The following is a 20,286-nucleotide window of genomic DNA, read 5'->3' as shown; positions in this document are numbered from 1 at the left end:
TAAAGTGGAGATGGAGGTTATTAAGGCTTGGCCACTCATGCAATGTGTGGAGGCAGTTTGGTTGCTTACCCTGAGGGGTACTGTGACTGTAGAGCTGGAAACCCGGAGAAAAGATTGAGGATAGAGGACAGGGGTATTATGTGTGCATTGAACACCCTGCGGAAGAGTGCTGGGCCATTGGGAAGGGTGGTGCCTAGGTTTAGTCTAGTTGGGCTAGATCTGGAATTGCTTACTTTAACCCAGGTCTTGCAAGATCAAATTGTGTGACATCTTTGATGCCCATGTCTGTTAATAATTGTGGTGTGATCCACCGTATCATAAGCTGCAGATGGTCTTGCCAGATTTAGTATAGTGAAGTTGAATGCTTTTGGGATTGCTTTCTGTACACCCATTCTGGGCTCCTGAACCATGACTAGTTATCACGTAATTAATTAAATCTTTTACCAAGGTTGGCTAGTGGAACTGTGGTAGCTTTTTAAAAAAAAATGGTTGCCAACTACAGGATGTTCATTTAAAGGGCTGTGATTGGATGTGTCATTGCAGAGAAGGGAGTGGTTTTTTTCTGTGTTTTTTTTTTGTTTTTTTGTTTTTAGCAAAGCGCAAGTGATCATTCTTTGTGGGAGAGGGATGATAACTGGCCTGTGAAATGACTCGCAGACTATAGAGATGGCAGGTGCCAAATGTGTTCATGATTTTATAAAAGGGTCGGGGGACAAATGAGGAGCTGCCTCCCTCCAAGGTCTTCAAGCTCTCAACAAGTGAAAACTCTCAATTGAGCAAATGTTGGTCTGCGAGGTGGGTTTGTAATCTTGACAGTACAGTAATGTCCTCAGCCGGGGGGGGGGGGTGGGGGGGGGGGTTGGGGTATGCGGAAGTTTAGAATTCCCTAGTGATGGTCAGAATTGACTCGATATTGGCTTTTAAATGATTGGGCAAAGTTGTTTGAAAGTACTTTGAGGACGTGATCTCTATGAAATTTGTGAAGATGCATTCAATTGCTTGGAGATATTCTGTTCTGAGCAGGTGATATTGGAAGCGCTGTTTGTGGGGGGAATGGGCCTGCCTGTACCCGTGTTTAGGTTTCGTAAGGTTCTTCTCTGGGATTCTGGAATGTCCACTGGAGAAGCAGCAGCTTGAGAAGGCAGCTACTGCCCACCACTTGGCTGACCATTGGATTTCATTGGAAATCATACTATGTATGGCAAAAAGAAGATTGAGACATCGGATAATGTCCACCAAGAAATCCAAGCAACTCCCAGAAGACACTCCTAGTATTTCAGATGTTTTGCTCTCCTGAAGTAAGTCGCTAGTGATGTGGCGCATGTCAAGACTGCCCTCTCTGACCTGACAGGCAAGGTCCATACCCTGGAGTTGTGAATAACAGAGGTAGAGTCAAGTACTTCTGGTTTGGAGGGGCAGGCGTCTGGCAATTATAGAGCCTACAAAGAGCTGGGAGAAGGCATGAATAGACAGCATTTGAGAAATATGCAGCTCAAAATTAAAGCTAGGGTTAATAATCTGTCTTCTAGTGCTACCGAAAAACAAGACCCTGACTTGGCTGACCTTTCTTTCAACTGCTACAAGATTGCTTGCCTGACTGTCTATTACAAAGGGGTGACATAGATGTGGAGATTAGAGCTGGCAAGTTGGATGCTGGCAGACCAAGGCAGATATTGGTTACATTCCTCTAGCTGTCCTGCAATGGGCTAGACTCCGGGGTTCTCTCTCTTGGTGTGGCAACATAATCCAACTTTACCCTGACTTCCCCAAGGATGTGGCAGCCAAAAGGAGGGCATTTGGGGAGGCCCAGCGGCTTGCAAAAGATTGTGGATCAAGGTTTCCCTCCGGAAGCCCACACCCCTGTAGCTGCATCTACCTGATGCCTGATGGTTTAAGGATCACACAGGATCCTGCACAAGTGTGTGAATGGCTTAACGGATGCCCTGCTGTTTCCATCGAATGAAAGTCTACCAGTGGATTTTAAGTCTTGTAACACTCGCAAATATATGTGTTTTATTGTTGGTTGTATTAAGATTTTGGTGAATTGGTTATGTCCCTTTATTTTTCATTATTTGTTTTACTTTCAGTCGAGATGGCAGAGTACAACCGTTTTTTTAACTGTCTTTTTTGCAGTCCTCGCTTCCCCCTCTCACCTCCCTCCTCTATGATCCCTATTTGGTTTTGGAGTGCATAGTTTGGCCTATACAGCATTGCGCCACAGTGCGCAGTGACAGATATGCTTGGACTTCAAATCTCCGTCCCGCCATGTATGCCGTGCCTTAGTAGTGAAGAGCGTGCTTTACCCTGCCTTCCCCAAGCCCCAGGTACTCGCCCCCTCACGTTCACTGTTTGGTATGTAATGCTGCCTGGGCTTCTCCAACGGTGCCATGGTGAGCGGGTCTTGTACTCTCCGATGCAGGCAGCACTCATCCTTGGCATTGGTCTTGGTGTTCGCGTGGGATACTGCTTGGGGATTACTTTAGAGGAGCGCACCCTGCCACCCTGCTAGGGATCACGCATGAGAAGTGATCTCTGCTTCCAGAATATCAATAGAAGTTATATTGCAGGGTAGTGCGCTTCTATTTTGCTAGCGTAAACCTGGCCGGAATGCGAGCGTGATGTTTGGGGTGAGTGCATTTCCATTTTGAATGTGAGCATTGGAATGATATTTCCGTATTTTTCTGCGTCGTTGCATGTACATTGGCTTTAAGGTGTAGTCAGCCAGAGACGGAATATGCATAAACATTCTATCATTGTGTGCTCCATAGTCGACAGTTTTGAATGTCAGGATTCTGTGCTTACATGTGACCCCCGTTTTTCCTTAGCATGTCATTGTGCAGTACTAAACGTTGGGGAATTCATTTGGAGGCAACGTGCATAATTCTTTTGGTGTGCTTGTCCCATCTGCACCTGTAATTCATCCTCATCTTGCATATTCCTTGGGATGCACATCGTATCCTTGCCAGCACTTTGACCTGGTGAGGTTAGCCTTTTTTTTGTCTTGTTCATTCGATTTCTATTTTTTGAGTGCAGTATTTAGTAACTCCTTTGTATATTTAGCCCTGGAGTAAATATCGGGTGGACTGATGGACCTGGTATTGAGCTTTTCAGGTCTTTGTTAATTGACTAGTGAATGTTGATGCACAGCTCGATGGCCTACGTTCCTGGCCATGCCACTGTTATTTACATCTGTTTCCTTTGCATAATGATGCCCGCTTTAAGATCATTTTGGCTACATGAATGATCGCTTGATAAACCGAGATGGGTCACAGGCATGTAGCGATCCGTGATGCCTTTGCATGGGCTCTAACCCAGAAAACTCCACTATTTTGAGTTTAGGTGCTTGTTTTGATTCCGATTGTGTCACTAGAACATGACATAGACATTCCTTACTTGGTAGGTGACATATTGATGACGATCCCATACGTACATGCTGTTTGCTTAAGACTGGATACTCAACAGACAATGGTGATATGCAATGTTTGTGTATTCAAATGGAAGGATCTGACCACCTGAAGTTGATTTGGATTTTGCTGGTCACTGAGAATATGATACGTTGCCCATCCTTTGCATTTGATATTTGATGTGTGCGCCGTGCGTATGGTCCGGTTTATTGTCCTTCACTGAATGTTGTAGATGTGGAGCCAATGATTGTGTGGCACCCGGTTTCTCGCATTAGTTTGGAAAAGGTTTGCACAGATTAGTATGGGTTGTGAAATTGAGCGAGGCTTGACCAGTTTTTGCTTGTATGTATTGGGTTATATAGCACTCTGCTGGGTGGGGGCGGGGGAGTTTACATTCTATGGTACTACTGACTGAACTGCCTTGCGAAAAGGCATTTTTCATGCCCGTTATATAACAGGGTTTAATCAAATCGCAATCAATTAGCTTGGCTAGTCCTGTGCAGGTGGCGCTTTAAAGTATCTTGTTTTAAATTATTTGAACTTAAGAGTATGATGCACCAGGTGGGTAGTGGGTACGTCTTTCACATGTTTGTTACCGTTTTCCTTTCTTGTTGCATAGCTCTTTTACTGTTGCTGTGCCTTTTGATGGTTCATCTTTTTGTGATCACTAGCAGGTTTTCTGTTTGTCCTTGCCATATTTGGGCTGGGAATTTTGTTTTTTAAGTTGTTATCTTTTTGTGTTACCAACACATCTTATGAATATGTCCTCTATGAAAGCCAGGGCAATGAATCACTTCAATCTGATTTCTTGGCATGTAAATGGTTTGAATAACCTTGATGCTTGCCTTAAGTCCATGTCCTGTGATGTTGTCTTGCTTCAAGAGATAATCTCACTGATGATGAAGCAAGTAAACCTGGACAGAGCTGGGTGAGGCAGAATTATTTTTCCATGTTCACATCACACAAAAGGGGTATTTCCATTCTCAAAAATAAAAAGTACCATTTGAAGGTCCTATCCAGCAATACAGATGCCTGGGGCAGAATTGTTTCTGTTAAAGTTAAAATTCAAGACACTGTGGTTTTGTTGTGCTATGTGTATTCTCCCAATGTGCAGATGACCCCCTTTTTTCCTGGACTGGCTCAACATATCCAAAACTGCATGTTGCTTCTGTCATCTTGGGTGGGGACTTTAACATTGTTATGGGCCCAATGCGTGACCGCTCCAATGGGGATAGATCTAGAGTGTCAACGAGGAGTAAGCAGTCGCTTGGTAACTTGATTGCTGAACTTCATCTGGCTGACCTACGGCTTCTAGAGAATCCATCGGAAAGGGATTACAGCTTTCACTCTGCATGTCATGAGGCCTACTCACCTATTGATCTCTTTTTGACATCGGGGCGTGTGACGCCTAGCTGCTATGACTCTGACATTGGGATTACTGGTCATGTGCTGGTGTCAATGTGCCTCTCATTGCGATACACGCGGAGTAAAACATTCATCTGGAGGATGAACACGTCCTTCCTACAGAATGACCACATAAAGGATGAGGTTGTGAATGACATTTAAAACTTAATTACAATAAATAGGACTGATGTCACAGTTACTTCTGTGTGGGAGTCCACGAAGTGCTATATCTGGGGGGAATTTTGATGTCAAAGACAGGACGTTACAGGAAGGAGAAAGAAATGAGTTGAGGGCACTGTCCAAGGAGGCAAACGCTCTTGAAAAAATGCTATGTTTTTTAAGATTGTTTTTTTTATTTGATTTGGCTGAAATAACTTTCAACTTTTCAAAAGAATACAATTATAAACCATTACATATATTGACATAAGGGTAGTACAAAAATACAAAATTACAGTTTACATATAGTATTAAAAAATCATGAAGATTATACAATTTGAAGAATTTGTGTAAAGGATTAAAAAATCGCTATCCTGTCAGCGACGACCCAGAATGAGATCTATGCTCAGAAAGTAGTATGAACTGAACAAGATCATTTCTGGCAGGGTAGACTATGCATTGTTTAGGAGTAAAATTCATTATTTTGAAAATGGAGAGAAGGCTGCTTGCACATAGGGTGAAGTTGGCGGAGAGTGAACAGACAATCACGGCGGTGAGAGATATATCTGATCATTTAATACTGACATTAAGGGGGTGTTTAGAGGCTTTTGTGAACGTCTCTATGTATCGCAGTCTACAAATGGGCACAACACAATTAATCAATTTTGAATCATACTTCAGTTCCTCGGTTGTCTAATGGCTTTGCTGCTTCGTTGGAGACGCAGATATCACTGGAAGACATCCGTTCTGCAGTTTCTACACTAAGAGGAGACAAGACTCCTGGTACTGACGGGTTTCCGGCTGTGTTGTATTGGATCTTGCCAGACTGTGCACTTCAATTATTGCTTTGTGATGTATACGCCACTTTGTCCAAAAATGGGTCCCTGCCAGACACCATAAAGCATGCCTTAGTGACAGCTTGTTGAAGAAAGACAAGTCTCCAACACAATGTGCAAGTTATAGGCCTATTAGCCTGATGCTTTTGGCGAAAAATACTAGCCAAAAGGTTGTAGTCAGCTATGCCATTACTAGTGCACGAGAACCAGGTGGGCTTTGTCACAGGAAGCTCTGTGGCAGATAACATGAGAAGACTACTGCTGAAAATTGGCGAAGGAAGCAAGCTAGCATTTCCTGTAGCAGCAGTCTCTCTTGCTGCAGAGAAGGCTTTCGATAGGATTAAGTGGCCTTGCCTGTTTGAATGCCTAAAGAAAATGGGATTTGGACAGTGTTTCAGGCACTGGGTGGAGCTTTTGTATGCAAACCCAACCACCAGTGTATTCACTAATGACCTTGTTTCCAACTCCTTTCAGCTGAAAAGTGGGACAAGGCAAGGATGTCCACTTTCCCCCTTGTTTTTTGTACTGGCAATGGAGCCGTTGGCAGTTATGCTGATGACAATATTTGCAACCTTGGAAGAGGTGAATGCCCTAACAATCTGGCTTTATGCAGATGATTTAGTGGTGGTCATGCGTGACCCTGAATCTAGCATTACTCATCTGATGAATGACATCTGGTGCTTCTCTTCTCTGAAGTATATGGCTAGAAGGTCAATTTGAGCAAGTCTGAGATACTTCCTGTCACCGGAACTTGCATTCAATCCATGTTTGACTAGCGGGAGTTTACGTAGTTATCTGCAAAGAAGTACTTGGGTGTTTGGATTGGCCGAGAGGATTTGCCGAGAGGTGAATTTGTTGCCCAGGATCAACTTTGACTACATACTGCATAAGCTGGGTACTGATTTTGACAGGTGGTCACTTCTGAAACTTTCACCATAGGGCAAAATTAACTGCATCAAAATTAACATGGCATTGAGGGTCAATTATATTGTTACAATCAAAATGTATGTTCAAGGAAATTCTTGAGGGATGGAAAACCAGCCAAGTTGGTCCTGTGGAAGATACAACTCCCATTGAAGCATGGTAGTATGAATTTGCCAAATTTCTAAGATTACCATTGTGCATTCACAGTTAGGCATCTGTGGAATGTGGCGAAGATTGAGACCAGTGGGACTAATTCAAATTGGAATCAAACTGTTTTTCCCATCTGGAACCCAGGGCCATGTTGCCAATAGTTTCAAGGTTATCCCGGTCGTTGAATCATCTTAATAGCTTTTTTGCGCGAGTGCTGGTGCTGCATATCACGACGTCTGGGCAGTGAACTGTTCCTGTGTCATGATCCATTTCGCTGAACCCGGCTTTGACTATACAGAGGAATGTCTTCTTCTGGCCATCCTGGTTTCTTGGTGGTATTCGGTAGAACCTGTTTGAGAATGTAACATGGATTGCCTTTACACGTCTGTGCAGAGAATTTCACTTGAAAGATTGCAGCTATGCGGAATACAGACAGCTAAGGGGATAATTGCAGCAAAGCGTGCTCTTGCTCAGCCATTAACAATGCAGCGTGTGGCCTGGTCAGTGGTAGAACTTTTTGAACGACAGTCCATCCAGCCGCCACTATGCAGAGTGTTCTTGTGTCTAATTGGAAAGGGGTTTCTGAGCTTGCCAGTGTCTGGGCTGGTGAACCTAACTTGGTGAGTCAATTGACCCTAGATGCTGGCAGAGATGCTGTAACAATGTCCGTTTGGCCAGCTTAGACTGGGTTCTGAGGGCCTCTCAAACTAAAATTCTCTTTAGGACATATTGGACCCTGGAACAAATGTTTAAGAAACACCTTTCAGAGAGTGACCAGTGTTGGAAATGTAAGCAGGCAACGGGTACATTGAGCCTCTTGGTTTAGTTTTGAGACCAGAGACCTTTTGGGAATGGTTCTGTGAGAGGATGGGCCTTGTGCTGAACTGCACCAGTCCAAGGAAAGCTTACATTTTGATTATTGGATATGTGCCTTCATTAGTGGATCTGTCTTTTTCTAAGAAAATCTGGCTGCTTCGGAGCTGCTTGCTTGCAAATAGCATGGACCGACGTGCATGGAAATCATACAATTCCTTCTTTATCAGTGATTGAGTGGAGGAGTTGTTGACTATGTCCATGTATGATAGGGCCATTTTCAAGCAGGCTGGGCACACTGATAAATTCCCAGACATATGGGGGCCTTTCCAGGATGCATGTGGCTGATATGCTTTTGAGATGCATTTCCTGATATGTTCTCATCCATGTAATTTTAATCACACTGTTCATGTATTGGGGTCCTACTGCATATGTATGTTATGTGCATGATTTTATGACTTCTGTTTTATTACATTTTTTCATTTTCTCTCTTACACCTTGGTGTCATATTTATCCTACTTGCTATAACCCGATTGTTCTATTGCTTGCCAGCACTGCTTCTACTGTTTATTTTTACTATATTTTCTTCAAATCCTATAGTTTGCTTTTGGTACATGAAATAATTTTTTTCAAAAAAGATTTAAAGCTGGAGAAAAAAAAGTTCTTCTCTCGATGATAATAATTGGAAAAGCAATTATTTTGCCATTTCTTGGGGATTTTGATTTATTTTCTGGGCAGATAAAATCAATAGTGCCTGGGTGATCTTTCTTCAATGCACCCGGTAGGGCATGTGGTTTTTCACCAGATTCTGGAATGACTGGGCAGATACAGGTTTGTTGGGAAGTCTATTTCCTTATGTCAACTCAAACAATTTGCAAATAATCATACTTCCAACAGGACATGGGTAAGGAAACCAAGCCAAAGCAAGAGAACACAAACCAAATACTCGCTATTGTGAAAAAAAGGAATTCAAGGCTCAAGTTCCCAGGGAAGTTTTCTTAGCAGCTTCATGAGTAATGAATCGTTGAGTTCTGGTCCATATGCTAGTGGTGAGATTATCTTTTTTTTAGAAACCATAACTGACACATTTTATTTTAACTGTTTGTGCTGCAACTAAAATGTCCCCCAGAAGATTTATTTTTTCCACTGAATCTGAATATATATATATTTTTGTTTTGATTTGGGAAACCATAGTACCCTTTCAAAATATTTTTTCTTTTGGGATATAGCTAAGTTTGGGTTGAAAGACTGACATCCAGCAACAAAAATACATATTGACGGAGTGGCACTCGCCTTCAAGTGTCTGCTGGATACCTAATGTTGGTGGTCATCCACAAAGACCACTTAGTTAACAGAAGAACAATCTACTGAATGTGTGCCTTTAACATGAGCGTTCCTTGAGCCCACTTGATTTTAAATGATACAAGGTCATTGGTATTCCGCACATTTTAAAGAATTTGCATGCCCATACATGGTTATGTAACCTATATTTTATGCTAAACCGTGTTCTCTTACCGAGTGTTAGGGAGAATTCTCTGTTTAGGCTGAATTTCCCTACCTAGTGAGTCCCCCAGCAGCTTTGCTGGATTTCTGGGGTTTAATTTTTTTCTCCTGCCAAGAGTGAGACTCTTTTACCCTCACTCTTGGACATGTTGAAGTGTGTTATCTTGGACAAACCTTGTGTTGAATGGGCGATGGGGTCTTTTACTCCATAGGGCCTCATGTATTTTTGTGATGTGGGTCACACAGCACCCTCTGTGCCGTGACCCAGGGGTGTCCTAGGGACTCCCCAACATAGACTCCATACCCTGGGACTGACTACTGTCTCCCAGGGCATGTAAAGTCACCAAAGACTTTGCTAGTCTTGAATCCTGAACAGAACCAGTACAAACCATCATATTGTGGACGTACTGGCTGGGGCAATTCGATTGCCCCAGGGTCTGTTAGTCGAGGGGGCACGTCTCCGTCCCCCCTGATCGAGTTTTGGCTGGTGGCAGTGGAAACTACTTTTTATATTCGACCGCGAATATTTCCCTATGGGATTTCCCATTGTTTTAGGCTAACACATTTAATTATTTATTTACGGTAGCCTTAAACACACCGCCGGTTTATATATTTATTTTTATAACTCCGGTTGGGACTTTTTGCCAAAACTTGATTCTAAAATGGCGTTGGTGTTCGCCTCTGTAACTCTGACCCAAAGTGGAGCCCTTTGTTCCACTTTTGGCGGGCTTCTCCACAGAAGCCCTCCAAAGTGGTGCCACTCTGTCTGGGGTACTTAGGAGGGGTGGAGGGGGATTTAGGCACCCTGGACTGAGTTACCTTGGTAACTCAAGTCGCACTCCGTCCTGATTGGCCCAAGTGGTGAGCCGCCCGGCTCACCACTTAGCATGGTTGAGTGACAGCTAGGCTGGGTGAATGGGGGTTTGCTGCATAAAAGCAGGGCTTTGGGGACTGGGACTTCAGAAGTCGCCACAGGACCAAGAATCCGACGAGGGAAGAGCTGAGCCGACCTGCTTCGACGACACCACCCGGTGGAGCCCTGCTGAACCGTCTCACCACTTTTTCCCGACGACCGAGGAGAACTCTTAACGGAGTGGCTCCTTCCCTTGACTGGTGGGGACAACCAGTTTTCGCCTTCTTTCCGTTCTTTGAGGTATCTCGTGGCCGCCTTGCCTGTGCCAAGCACCCCGGCAACCGGAATACCACACTTTACCCCCATACCGCGAAAGTCGGTACCAACCCTTTAACCGGAGGACTCCGCGGCTGGTTTCTTCCCGGGCAGTGCAACGACCCTCTTCTTCTGCTCTTCAGCGAGAACTTCTTCTCCCCTGACCGACGTCGAGCCCTGCTGCCACTGCCTGGAACAACTGCCACCGCTGGAGGATCCTTTCCGCTTAAGGTACTGTGTTCTGCCTGGCTTCCCTTGCTACCGACTGTACGGGGTAGATTTAGTCCCCGGCTTTCGAACCTGGGAGTGCCTGGGACACTTTGGCTAAACTTTCTGAGCCACTCTAACCTCTTTTTGACTCTTTGCAAGACTTTGAATCTCTAACTAACAGTGTGATCTTGGGCACATTTTCGCTCCGGCTACTCTAAGAGTGGGCCCTGCCTAGTGACTCTTGCTCACCTGTGACTTTATTCTTCTTTAAGCCTATTGCAAGTGCTCTGGACCTTAGAGTGGTGTGTCTAACCCATTTCTGCTTTTTCTCTCCCTTTCTTGGAAACTACTAGAGTGTCATCTAACGTTAAGCACTCACCTCTGTTTTAATTAAGTGGTGTTTACTTAGAGTTGTCTAGATAGGAGAAAGGATTGAATCTACTTCCATTATAACTGTGTTGAAGTGCTTTTACTATATTTTTGCTAGAGTGTTTTTAACTTATGTGTATTTTAAATAAATAACTATATACTTTTGAAACCAAGCTCTGGTCAGTGTTTGCTTGTGCTATTGTGTTTTGGTACATATTGTGTATACTTTACATACTGCCTAACTCTTCTTGAGAGAGGTCTGACTGCTCAGCCACAGCTACCAGGTAAATCTGGGTGGTGCGGACTGCTACCAAAGGGGTTTACTGCTCTACCTGTAGTCTTAAATCTTTTGCAGTGTTCCCCAAGGGAACTGCACAGGTTTCTGCCTAACACTGGTGTACAGCGGTGGGATTTGTATTGAGTATACATTTTATTGTGCTTTAGATACCTTAGTGCAACTAACCACAAAGCTTAGCACTGAAAAAGTAAAACCTCTAACATGTCAGTTATAGAAAGCTATAGTCAAGAGTCCCTTGCAGCCAAAACTGCTGATTGTTTAAGAGTACTCTGTAAACATAAGGATCTCCTGACTAAGGGCAAGAAAATGGAGCTGATTGAAAGATTGTTAGCTAACCAAAGTCTGGGTGATGGTTCAGAGGAACCTACCACTCCAGCGACTGTAGATGACAGTGTTGAAGTTAACATGGAGCAAAATGTTGATGTTTCTGAGGAAGAGTCAGAAGAGGAGGGTGAGGCTGTTGTAACTGTCCCCCCTAGGCCTCTGCCTGCTCTACCTGCTGTACCTACTGGACCTTTACCAGGTCCCACATTTAGTCCTCAGTACTTTGAACTGGAGAAAATGAAGCTAGAATTGGAGTATAAGAAACTTAATGCTCAAACTGACAAAGAACTAAGGCTAAGGGAAATGGAGCTCAAGTATGAGCTAGAAATGAAGAAATTATCTGTTGAGAATGCTTCTCTCTCTGGCTCCTCTAGAAGTTCCAGTCCTAAAAGACCCCGGATGCCTAAAGAATTGGTTGGTATGTATGAGCCTAAGTTGGATGTGTTGGATTGGTTGTCTCTGTTTGAATATAATCATGGGCTCCAGAACATCACAGGAAATGACTTACTCACCTGGTTGTTCTCTAGGCTTCCCCCTGTTGCAACTGATGTGGTAATGGAGATGGGGGAGGAGGATAGGAAGGACTATGAATGTGTGAAACTAGCTTTGATAGCTAGGTTTGGGAAGACCCCTTCCCAGTATCTTAAGAGGTTTAGGAGCCTCAAAAAGCATGATGGTACCCCTTGGGCTACCTGGGTGAGTGAATGTTTGAAAAACTTAGAGGGATGGATTAAGGGTTACAAGGTGAACACTTATGAGGGGATGAGAAATCTCTTTATGTTGGAGTCAATTTATGATGCCTGCTCTCCTGAGCTCAGACAGCACTTGGCTGATTCACAGGAATTGGATCCTAGGAAGCTAGCTAAGGCTGCTGACTTGTGGGTTGCCAACAGGGCCACTCACAAGGATTCTGGGGTAACTCAGAAGAAGGATGGGGAGAAACAGCCTAAAAAGGACCCCAAAGAGAATTCTAATACCTCCCATACCCAAGAGGGCCACAAACAACCAAATAACCAGGGTAAGCCCCAGGGTAAACCGAATCAGGCTAGTGTACCTTCTGGCCACAAGCCAGAAGGAGGTCAGAGCAAGCCACCCTTCCAGAGAGCATTTGGACAATGCTATGTCTGTCAGGGTACTGACCATATCAAAGGAGATCCCAAGTGCAAGGGTAAACCTGCAGGGATCAGCACAGTCTCCTTAGCCTTCACTCCTGAGGATGAAGTACAGATGGCTAGTGCCCACTTTGAACTCTTTGCTGAAGAACCCTTGGGTCTTCAAGCTACTGTAAACTTAGAGCCTATGGGTCTGGTTAGTCCCCAGAATAGGGTTGTGTATAACTCCCTACCTGTTAACTCTAAGGTGTATTATGTGGACAGTGTTCTTGTCAATGGCCAGGATACTCCTGCCAGGAGAGACACTGGGGCCAGCAGAACAGTAGTGGATGAAAGCTTCTTTCAACCTGAAGATGTGGCCAAAGCACCCAAAGGTCCCACTAGGATGTCTGGAGGCCCTGTCCAAATGGTTCCTATTCTACCAGCCCTCATTCAATGTAACAACATGACAGTAAGGATCCCTGTCAGTGTTCCGGCTGAGGTACCTGGGAAGGTCCTGTTAGGGAATGACCTAAGAACTCTAGGAGTAGTGTCACATACCCCCAGGCCTCCCAGTATGGAGAAGCAGAACTTAACCAAATTGGCTAGAAAGGCTACCTTGAAGGACCCTTCTAAGCCTGTGGGACCCTCTACTGAGAACCCCACTACAAGCCCTGGTGTTAGTAAGTTGACCTCTAACCCCGGCACATTTCAGGATAGTATGCTAGGAACATGGGCGCCCCAACCAAGCTCCATCATTGTTCCCCTAGTCTCAGAGTCTCTGACTCCCCCTGCTTCTGAGGAAGAGGTGGATAGACCAACTAGGCCCCTATCTGGACCTGAGAGAACTGGTAATTCTCAGTGCTGGTGGAAAACCAGAAAAGAAAAGTCTAAGGCCAAAAACCCTCAGACTGTTGGACCTTCTACTGAAGTCCCCAACTCAAATCCTAATATTAGGGGGGAAACTCCTAAAATAGGTAAGGGTAGATCTAAGAGGAAGGGGAAGCAGGTACATTGCCTAACCCCAACCCCTCCAACCAAGAGGCCTAAGACCCAACCTGCTCCCACAAGAGAGGTGGTGAGGAACCTTGGAGGCCCCTCTAGATCTAAGGGAATCCTTTATAAGGACCCCTTCAAAAAGCCTAACATAGGTTCAGAAGTTGTACCAACTTCTGAGGGACTGGTCAACCAGATCCCCTATAACAAAAAGACTGATGTTCCTCAAAGGGTTTGTAGGTCCTTTAGCTTGCAAAAGAAAACCTTTGAGTCCTCCCTTAAGCATAGGTCAAGGTGTCACCATCAAAATGCTGATGGACTCTCTAGGATGTATATCATCGACTAGAGGTATGAGGTTCATCCAGGAGTGGATTAAATCCTCCTGTCCCTTAGTCTGGGGGGGGCGAGTGTTAGGGAGAATTCTCTGTTTAGGCTGAATTTCCCTACCTAGTGAGTCCCCCAGCAGCTTTGCTGGATTTCTGGGGTTTAATTTTTTTCTCCTGCCAAGAGTGAGACTCTTTTACCCTCACTCTTGGACATGTTGAAGTGTGTTATCTTGGACAAACCTTGTGTTGAATGGGCGATGGGGTCTTTTACTCCATAGGGCCTCATGTATTTTTGTGATGTGGGTCACACAGCACCCTCTGTGCCGTGACCCAGGGGTGTCCTAGGGACTCCCCAACATAGACTCCATACCCTGGGACTGACTACTGTCTCCCAGGGCATGTAAAGTCACCAAAGACTTTGCTAGTCTTGAATCCTGAACAGAACCAGTACAAACCATCATATTGTGGACGTACTGGCTGGGGCAATTCGATTGCCCCAGGGTCTGTTAGTCGAGGGGGCACGTCTCCGTCCCCCCTGATCGAGTTTTGGCTGGTGGCAGTGGAAACTACTTTTTATATTCGACCGCGAATATTTCCCTATGGGATTTCCCATTGTTTTAGGCTAACACATTTAATTATTTATTTACGGTAGCCTTAAACACACCGCCGGTTTATATATTTATTTTTATAACTCCGGTTGGGACTTTTTGCCAAAACTTGATTCTAAAATGGCGTTGGTGTTCGCCTCTGTAACTCTGACCCAAAGTGGAGCCCTTTGTTCCACTTTTGGCGGGCTTCTCCACAGAAGCCCTCCAAAGTGGTGCCACTCTGTCTGGGGTACTTAGGAGGGGTGGAGGGGGATTTAGGCACCCTGGACTGAGTTACCTTGGTAACTCAAGTCGCACTCCGTCCTGATTGGCCCAAGTGGTGAGCCGCCCGGCTCACCACTTAGCATGGTTGAGTGACAGCTAGGCTGGGTGAATGGGGGTTTGCTGCATAAAAGCAGGGCTTTGGGGACTGGGACTTCAGAAGTCGCCACAGGACCAAGAATCCGACGAGGGAAGAGCTGAGCCGACCTGCTTCGACGACACCACCCGGTGGAGCCCTGCTGAACCGTCTCACCACTTTTTCCCGACGACCGAGGAGAACTCTTAACGGAGTGGCTCCTTCCCTTGACTGGTGGGGACAACCAGTTTTCGCCTTCTTTCCGTTCTTTGAGGTATCTCGTGGCCGCCTTGCCTGTGCCAAGCACCCCGGCAACCGGAATACCACACTTTACCCCCATACCGCGAAAGTCGGTACCAACCCTTTAACCGGAGGACTCCGCGGCTGGTTTCTTCCCGGGCAGTGCAACGACCCTCTTCTTCTGCTCTTCAGCGAGAACTTCTTCTCCCCTGACCGACGTCGAGCCCTGCTGCCACTGCCTGGAACAACTGCCACCGCTGGAGGATCCTTTCCGCTTAAGGTACTGTGTTCTGCCTGGCTTCCCTTGCTACCGACTGTACGGGGTAGATTTAGTCCCCGGCTTTCGAACCTGGGAGTGCCTGGGACACTTTGGCTAAACTTTCTGAGCCACTCTAACCTCTTTTTGACTCTTTGCAAGACTTTGAATCTCTAACTAACAGTGTGATCTTGGGCACATTTTCGCTCCGGCTACTCTAAGAGTGGGCCCTGCCTAGTGACTCTTGCTCACCTGTGACTTTATTCTTCTTTAAGCCTATTGCAAGTGCTCTGGACCTTAGAGTGGTGTGTCTAACCCATTTCTGCTTTTTCTCTCCCTTTCTTGGAAACTACTAGAGTGTCATCTAACGTTAAGCACTCACCTCTGTTTTAATTAAGTGGTGTTTACTTAGAGTTGTCTAGATAGGAGAAAGGATTGAATCTACTTCCATTATAACTGTGTTGAAGTGCTTTTACTATATTTTTGCTAGAGTGTTTTTAACTTATGTGTATTTTAAATAAATAACTATATACTTTTGAAACCAAGCTCTGGTCAGTGTTTGCTTGTGCTATTGTGTTTTGGTACATATTGTGTATACTTTACATACTGCCTAACTCTTCTTGAGAGAGGTCTGACTGCTCAGCCACAGCTACCAGGTAAATCTGGGTGGTGCGGACTGCTACCAAAGGGGTTTACTGCTCTACCTGTAGTCTTAAATCTTTTGCAGTGTTCCCCAAGGGAACTGCACAGGTTTCTGCCTAACACCGAGATTAACACTAGCTCAGGATTCTGGATGATTTATATTATAGCTTTTACTTTTTTCATGTGGGGCTATGTTATAGTTCGGTACATCATTGCCTTTAAGACCTTGCTTGTAACTCTTAATGCTAATGGTGACGTATTAAGGTACATGTTTTTTAAATTGTTTTTATATAGTTGACAAACTGAAGTTCTCTTTCTCCTCTTTTTAGTAATATGCAATCACTTGCTGTATGTCTCAGTATGGGGACCTCAAACTAAAATATAATAGAGTATTCTCAGACACAGACGGCTGAAATGCCAATGTCCTCGGGTTCCTTGATTGGTGCCTTTCTCAGGTTTATGCTTTGATGTTGTTGTCCTCGTTTTCCCAAGTTGACTATTTTGTTTTTCCTTATGTAAAAGTTTTGTTACAATGTAGTACTTCAGATTTAAGGCAATGATAATATAAATAGTGTAGAAATGTAGAATTTGTTCTGATAACCTGTTGCAGTCCGATTAATTATTTTTAAAATCACTTTTTATAGCAAACTGCAGAATATGTGCTACTACTTAAAGTACAAGACATGGGTGGACAGCCTTATTCCTTGTCGTCCACTGGAACAATGACGATTACAATTGCAGATATAAATGACCACCCACCAACATTTACTGCTTCATCGGTAAGTAGGTTTCCTCTAATTTTTCTACTTCCCTTTGGCAATTGATTTCCTTTGCTATCCTCTTATCAGTGAAATGCCATCTTATCAGTGAAATGTAGTACAACTCTGTGGATGATCTGTGACCATTTAAATCGTGAACATTTCGTTTAACAGTACCAAGGTGAAGTGAATGAAAATGAAGTGAACGTGCCAGTCTTGTGTATTCCTGTCCAAGACAATGATCAGATCAACACTCCTAACTGGAGGGCGAACTTCTCAATCACATCCGGAAACGATGATGGGAAGTTCGAAATTGTGACCAATCCAGAAACTAACGAAGGATGTTTACGTGTTGTAAAGGTAAGGGCAGCCAATGGAGTCAAAGTTTAGGCATGCTCATTGCTAGAGTAACCTGACTACTGTAGGTCATTGAATCAGAGCTGTATCACATATTTGTTCTCAATGAAGGACACTTATGTTTATTTCTACTTGGATTATTTGTGGATACGTTCTCACTTACCTCTTAACTCTATATTCAAAAATATCCTATTTTCCGTTTCTCTCTTGATGAATCGTAGGTGGCAACCTTAAATACTACACTGATCACTTTGATCATTACCTGTCTAAAAGCATCACACCTTTCAGGTGATTTTGGATAATTTAAAAAGCATCATTGCCCTAATGTCTTTGTTTTGTTGCTCCTGTACTGTTGATTTCATGGTACTATTTATCTGGGTACTTTCTGTGGTTGAGAGCACAGCCCTTCTAGCAGCTGTGACATGTGAGTTCTGAAGGAGCTCAGCCCTGCACAGAATCCTCGGTTTATAGTGCCAGAAAGTACAAATGGGTTAAAAGGGACCATTTTGCTTTGGTCCTGTATGTGTTGAGTTAATGTTACTGATCTCAAGAAGCTGGTAGTCTTAACTTGTTGACGGGTGATATTTTCATTTCCTTTTAAGATGTCAAAATAGGTCCCCATGCTCTGCACCCTCGTATGTCTAGGGGTCTTCCACCATGGATCTCTGTAAGTGGCCTTGGGAACCTCTATTCCATTCCAATTGCAATTGAGGAAGTGGTACCAACCTGGCACTCCACCTATGCTGCCACAGTCTTCCACTGGCTCTGTTATTCTTTCAACATTTCACTCTTGGCAATCAATAGTATCCAAGCATTCCATGTGGGCAACACCTAGTCAAAGTACAGTTTGAAGTCTAGTCTCTTCTTACATACCCTTGAAACTGAGAAAAATCAATTGTTCTATTCACGGTCACTTTGATCATTACCTGTCATACTTACAAAATCTGTTTATTTCCCCCAGCCACTTAATTATGAAGAACAATCTCGTTATCAACTGCAAGTTGGTGTTGCTAATGAAGCAGCTCTCATTACTAAATCAGGATCAAAAACGACTATGAGGAACACTGTACCAGTCACTGTGTTAGTGAGGGATGTTGATGAAGGTCCAGAATTCATGCCAAATGTTTGGTTTGTGCGCGTTAAAGAAGGACAGCCAGTTGGAACATTGATTTACACATGCTCAGCCAAGGACCCAGAGAAGAAAACCAGTGATGGTATCAGGTATAAATAATTCTTTATTTTGTATTTATTGAAAAACAAGGGTCATTTCAAACAGGAATCACTTCTGAAGTAGACAACCACAAGCCGTTGTGGCAGTATTCCCAGGGTAGGGTCCCCATTACAAATAACATTGATAGATTGAATGAGGTTGACAAGGTGATGACTGGGTAGAGTAGGATCCAGTTTCCAGGAGAAGGAGATAAATGTTTTTAATTTTGACAGCTTGAGGCCAGAAAGTGCATATTTACAGGTAACGTAGAGTAGTCCTGAGGGTGGACGTTGTGTTCTCTGTGATGAATGTACATTGTGAAATATAAATGTAGTTTCTTCTCCCTTGTGAAGTTTTTAAAGTATGTTTTTTGATTTTCAAAAAACAGCTACAAGAAGTTAACCGATCCATCATCCTGGGTCAATATTACATCTGCTTGTCAAATAAAAACTACAAAAGTTCTGAATAGAGAATCGGCTGACGTATCGAAGGGACATTATAATGTAACGGTCCTTGCTACTGACCAAAGTAAGTGACAGATTTACTGTGACAATTAAGTTCATGCAACAACGTATTTGCATTTGTCTGTGTCTACCACTAAATAGATTTACCCATGTATGACATCTTTACGGGGCAGTGGTCTGATTCTTCCTGAACTCTGGGTTTAGAGGGCATGGGTCCTTCATAACTAACTGTAAAAATATAGCCTGTGCTTGCCTCTACTTGCTGTGTGACCATAATAATACATTCCACGATCTTCACTCTGCTTAAAGTAGCTCGGATAAGATTGACCCTTCATTAAGCACGCTGAAGACCAGTGCGACTACACGTGATTAAGTTGCAAGTCTGCTTTCTGCAAAGTGGTTTTCCAGCAATTGCCCAAAATATCTAATAAACCGCAACCATTATTTCAGTTTACCTATGAGTTTCACGCTCCATGTGTAGATACTCTCCGAGCCCCTTGTGGTTTGCAAATATTAAACAATTTCTCTAAGACCATTTAACCAACATCTGAGTCCACATCAATGCCTTACCTGCGTAAAATGTGTACCTCCAAACGCGGGGCAGCAAGACTTTTCAATCTAATAACTAAACTAAATTGAACCTAGCCGTATTTACAATTCTAAAAAAACTAATATTGCTGTCATTCTAGCCAAACACCTTATTAATTAATTCACTTTGGGTGGTGTTAGATTTTCTATTTCTACGCCAAATCTCCTACAACTATCAGTCCCGCAGCACTTTGTGCTGGATCTTTTGGCCTGTCTCTTGAGTGAGTGGAAATCTTTTTTCCCCCGCTCATTCATTCTTGTACTCTGCCTGTGCCAACTTTTTATAATTATTTTAATACTTTTTACTTGGGGTCATATTTGCCTCCAACTGTCTATGGCATCTCGAATTTACTTTTGCAGCACACAGCACCTTTTTTGTAGCATTTCTGGGAGCCCTTTAAGCTTCCCTTTTTTTTTTTCCTTGTGTGAACACGTTCCCCAAGGTAGGGGATACTTGTTATCCTTTCTATATGATACGATAGGTTATTTATAATGCGCTTAATACCTAGAGGTTTCTAAGCGTGGATCTGGGGATCAAAACTGTGTTGCTCCGTGTTATCTTGCTTCCAAGGTGAGCAGGTTGCCCCTAGGCTATCCTCCCGAGACTCATGTTATCTTGTGAGATCAGCACACACACCTTTCCATAGAGTGCTGAGGATTTACTATGTATCCCCTTTCTCAGTGCTCCGGTAACATTTTTGTTAGTGGACGTGTTCTAGTGACGTTTGTGCAATTTCTACCTACAGGCTGTGTTCACATCCCCTCTAATGCATGGAAGTGTTCCCATTGACCCAAAATGGAGGCTGTAACTCCAAAAGATTGAATGTTGCTTGAGTGCTGATTGTCTGGGCTCT

General features: G+C 43.8%; 1 protein-coding gene across 1 annotated transcript in view; it reads left to right on the top strand.

Annotated features, from left to right (window-relative positions):
- DSC2 (desmocollin 2) overlaps positions 1-20,286 on the top strand; it is a 106,699-nt gene that overhangs the window by 50,193 nt on the left and 36,220 nt on the right. Inside the window, exons 8-11 of the mRNA XM_069620957.1 lie at positions 16,700-16,834; positions 16,988-17,173; positions 18,132-18,391; positions 18,769-18,908. Of these exons, the coding sequence (XP_069477058.1) occupies positions 16,700-16,834; positions 16,988-17,173; positions 18,132-18,391; positions 18,769-18,908 (721 nt within the window). The remainder of the gene's footprint in view (positions 1-16,699; positions 16,835-16,987; positions 17,174-18,131; positions 18,392-18,768; positions 18,909-20,286) is intronic.

Source organism: Ambystoma mexicanum, chromosome 5q, assembly GCF_040938575.1.
Source record: "Ambystoma mexicanum isolate Mex_15411 chromosome 5q, UKY_AmexF1_1, whole genome shotgun sequence".
Taxonomy (NCBI): domain Eukaryota; kingdom Metazoa; phylum Chordata; class Amphibia; order Caudata; family Ambystomatidae; genus Ambystoma; species Ambystoma mexicanum.
This window is presented reverse-complemented; position numbering and strand designations above follow the sequence as displayed.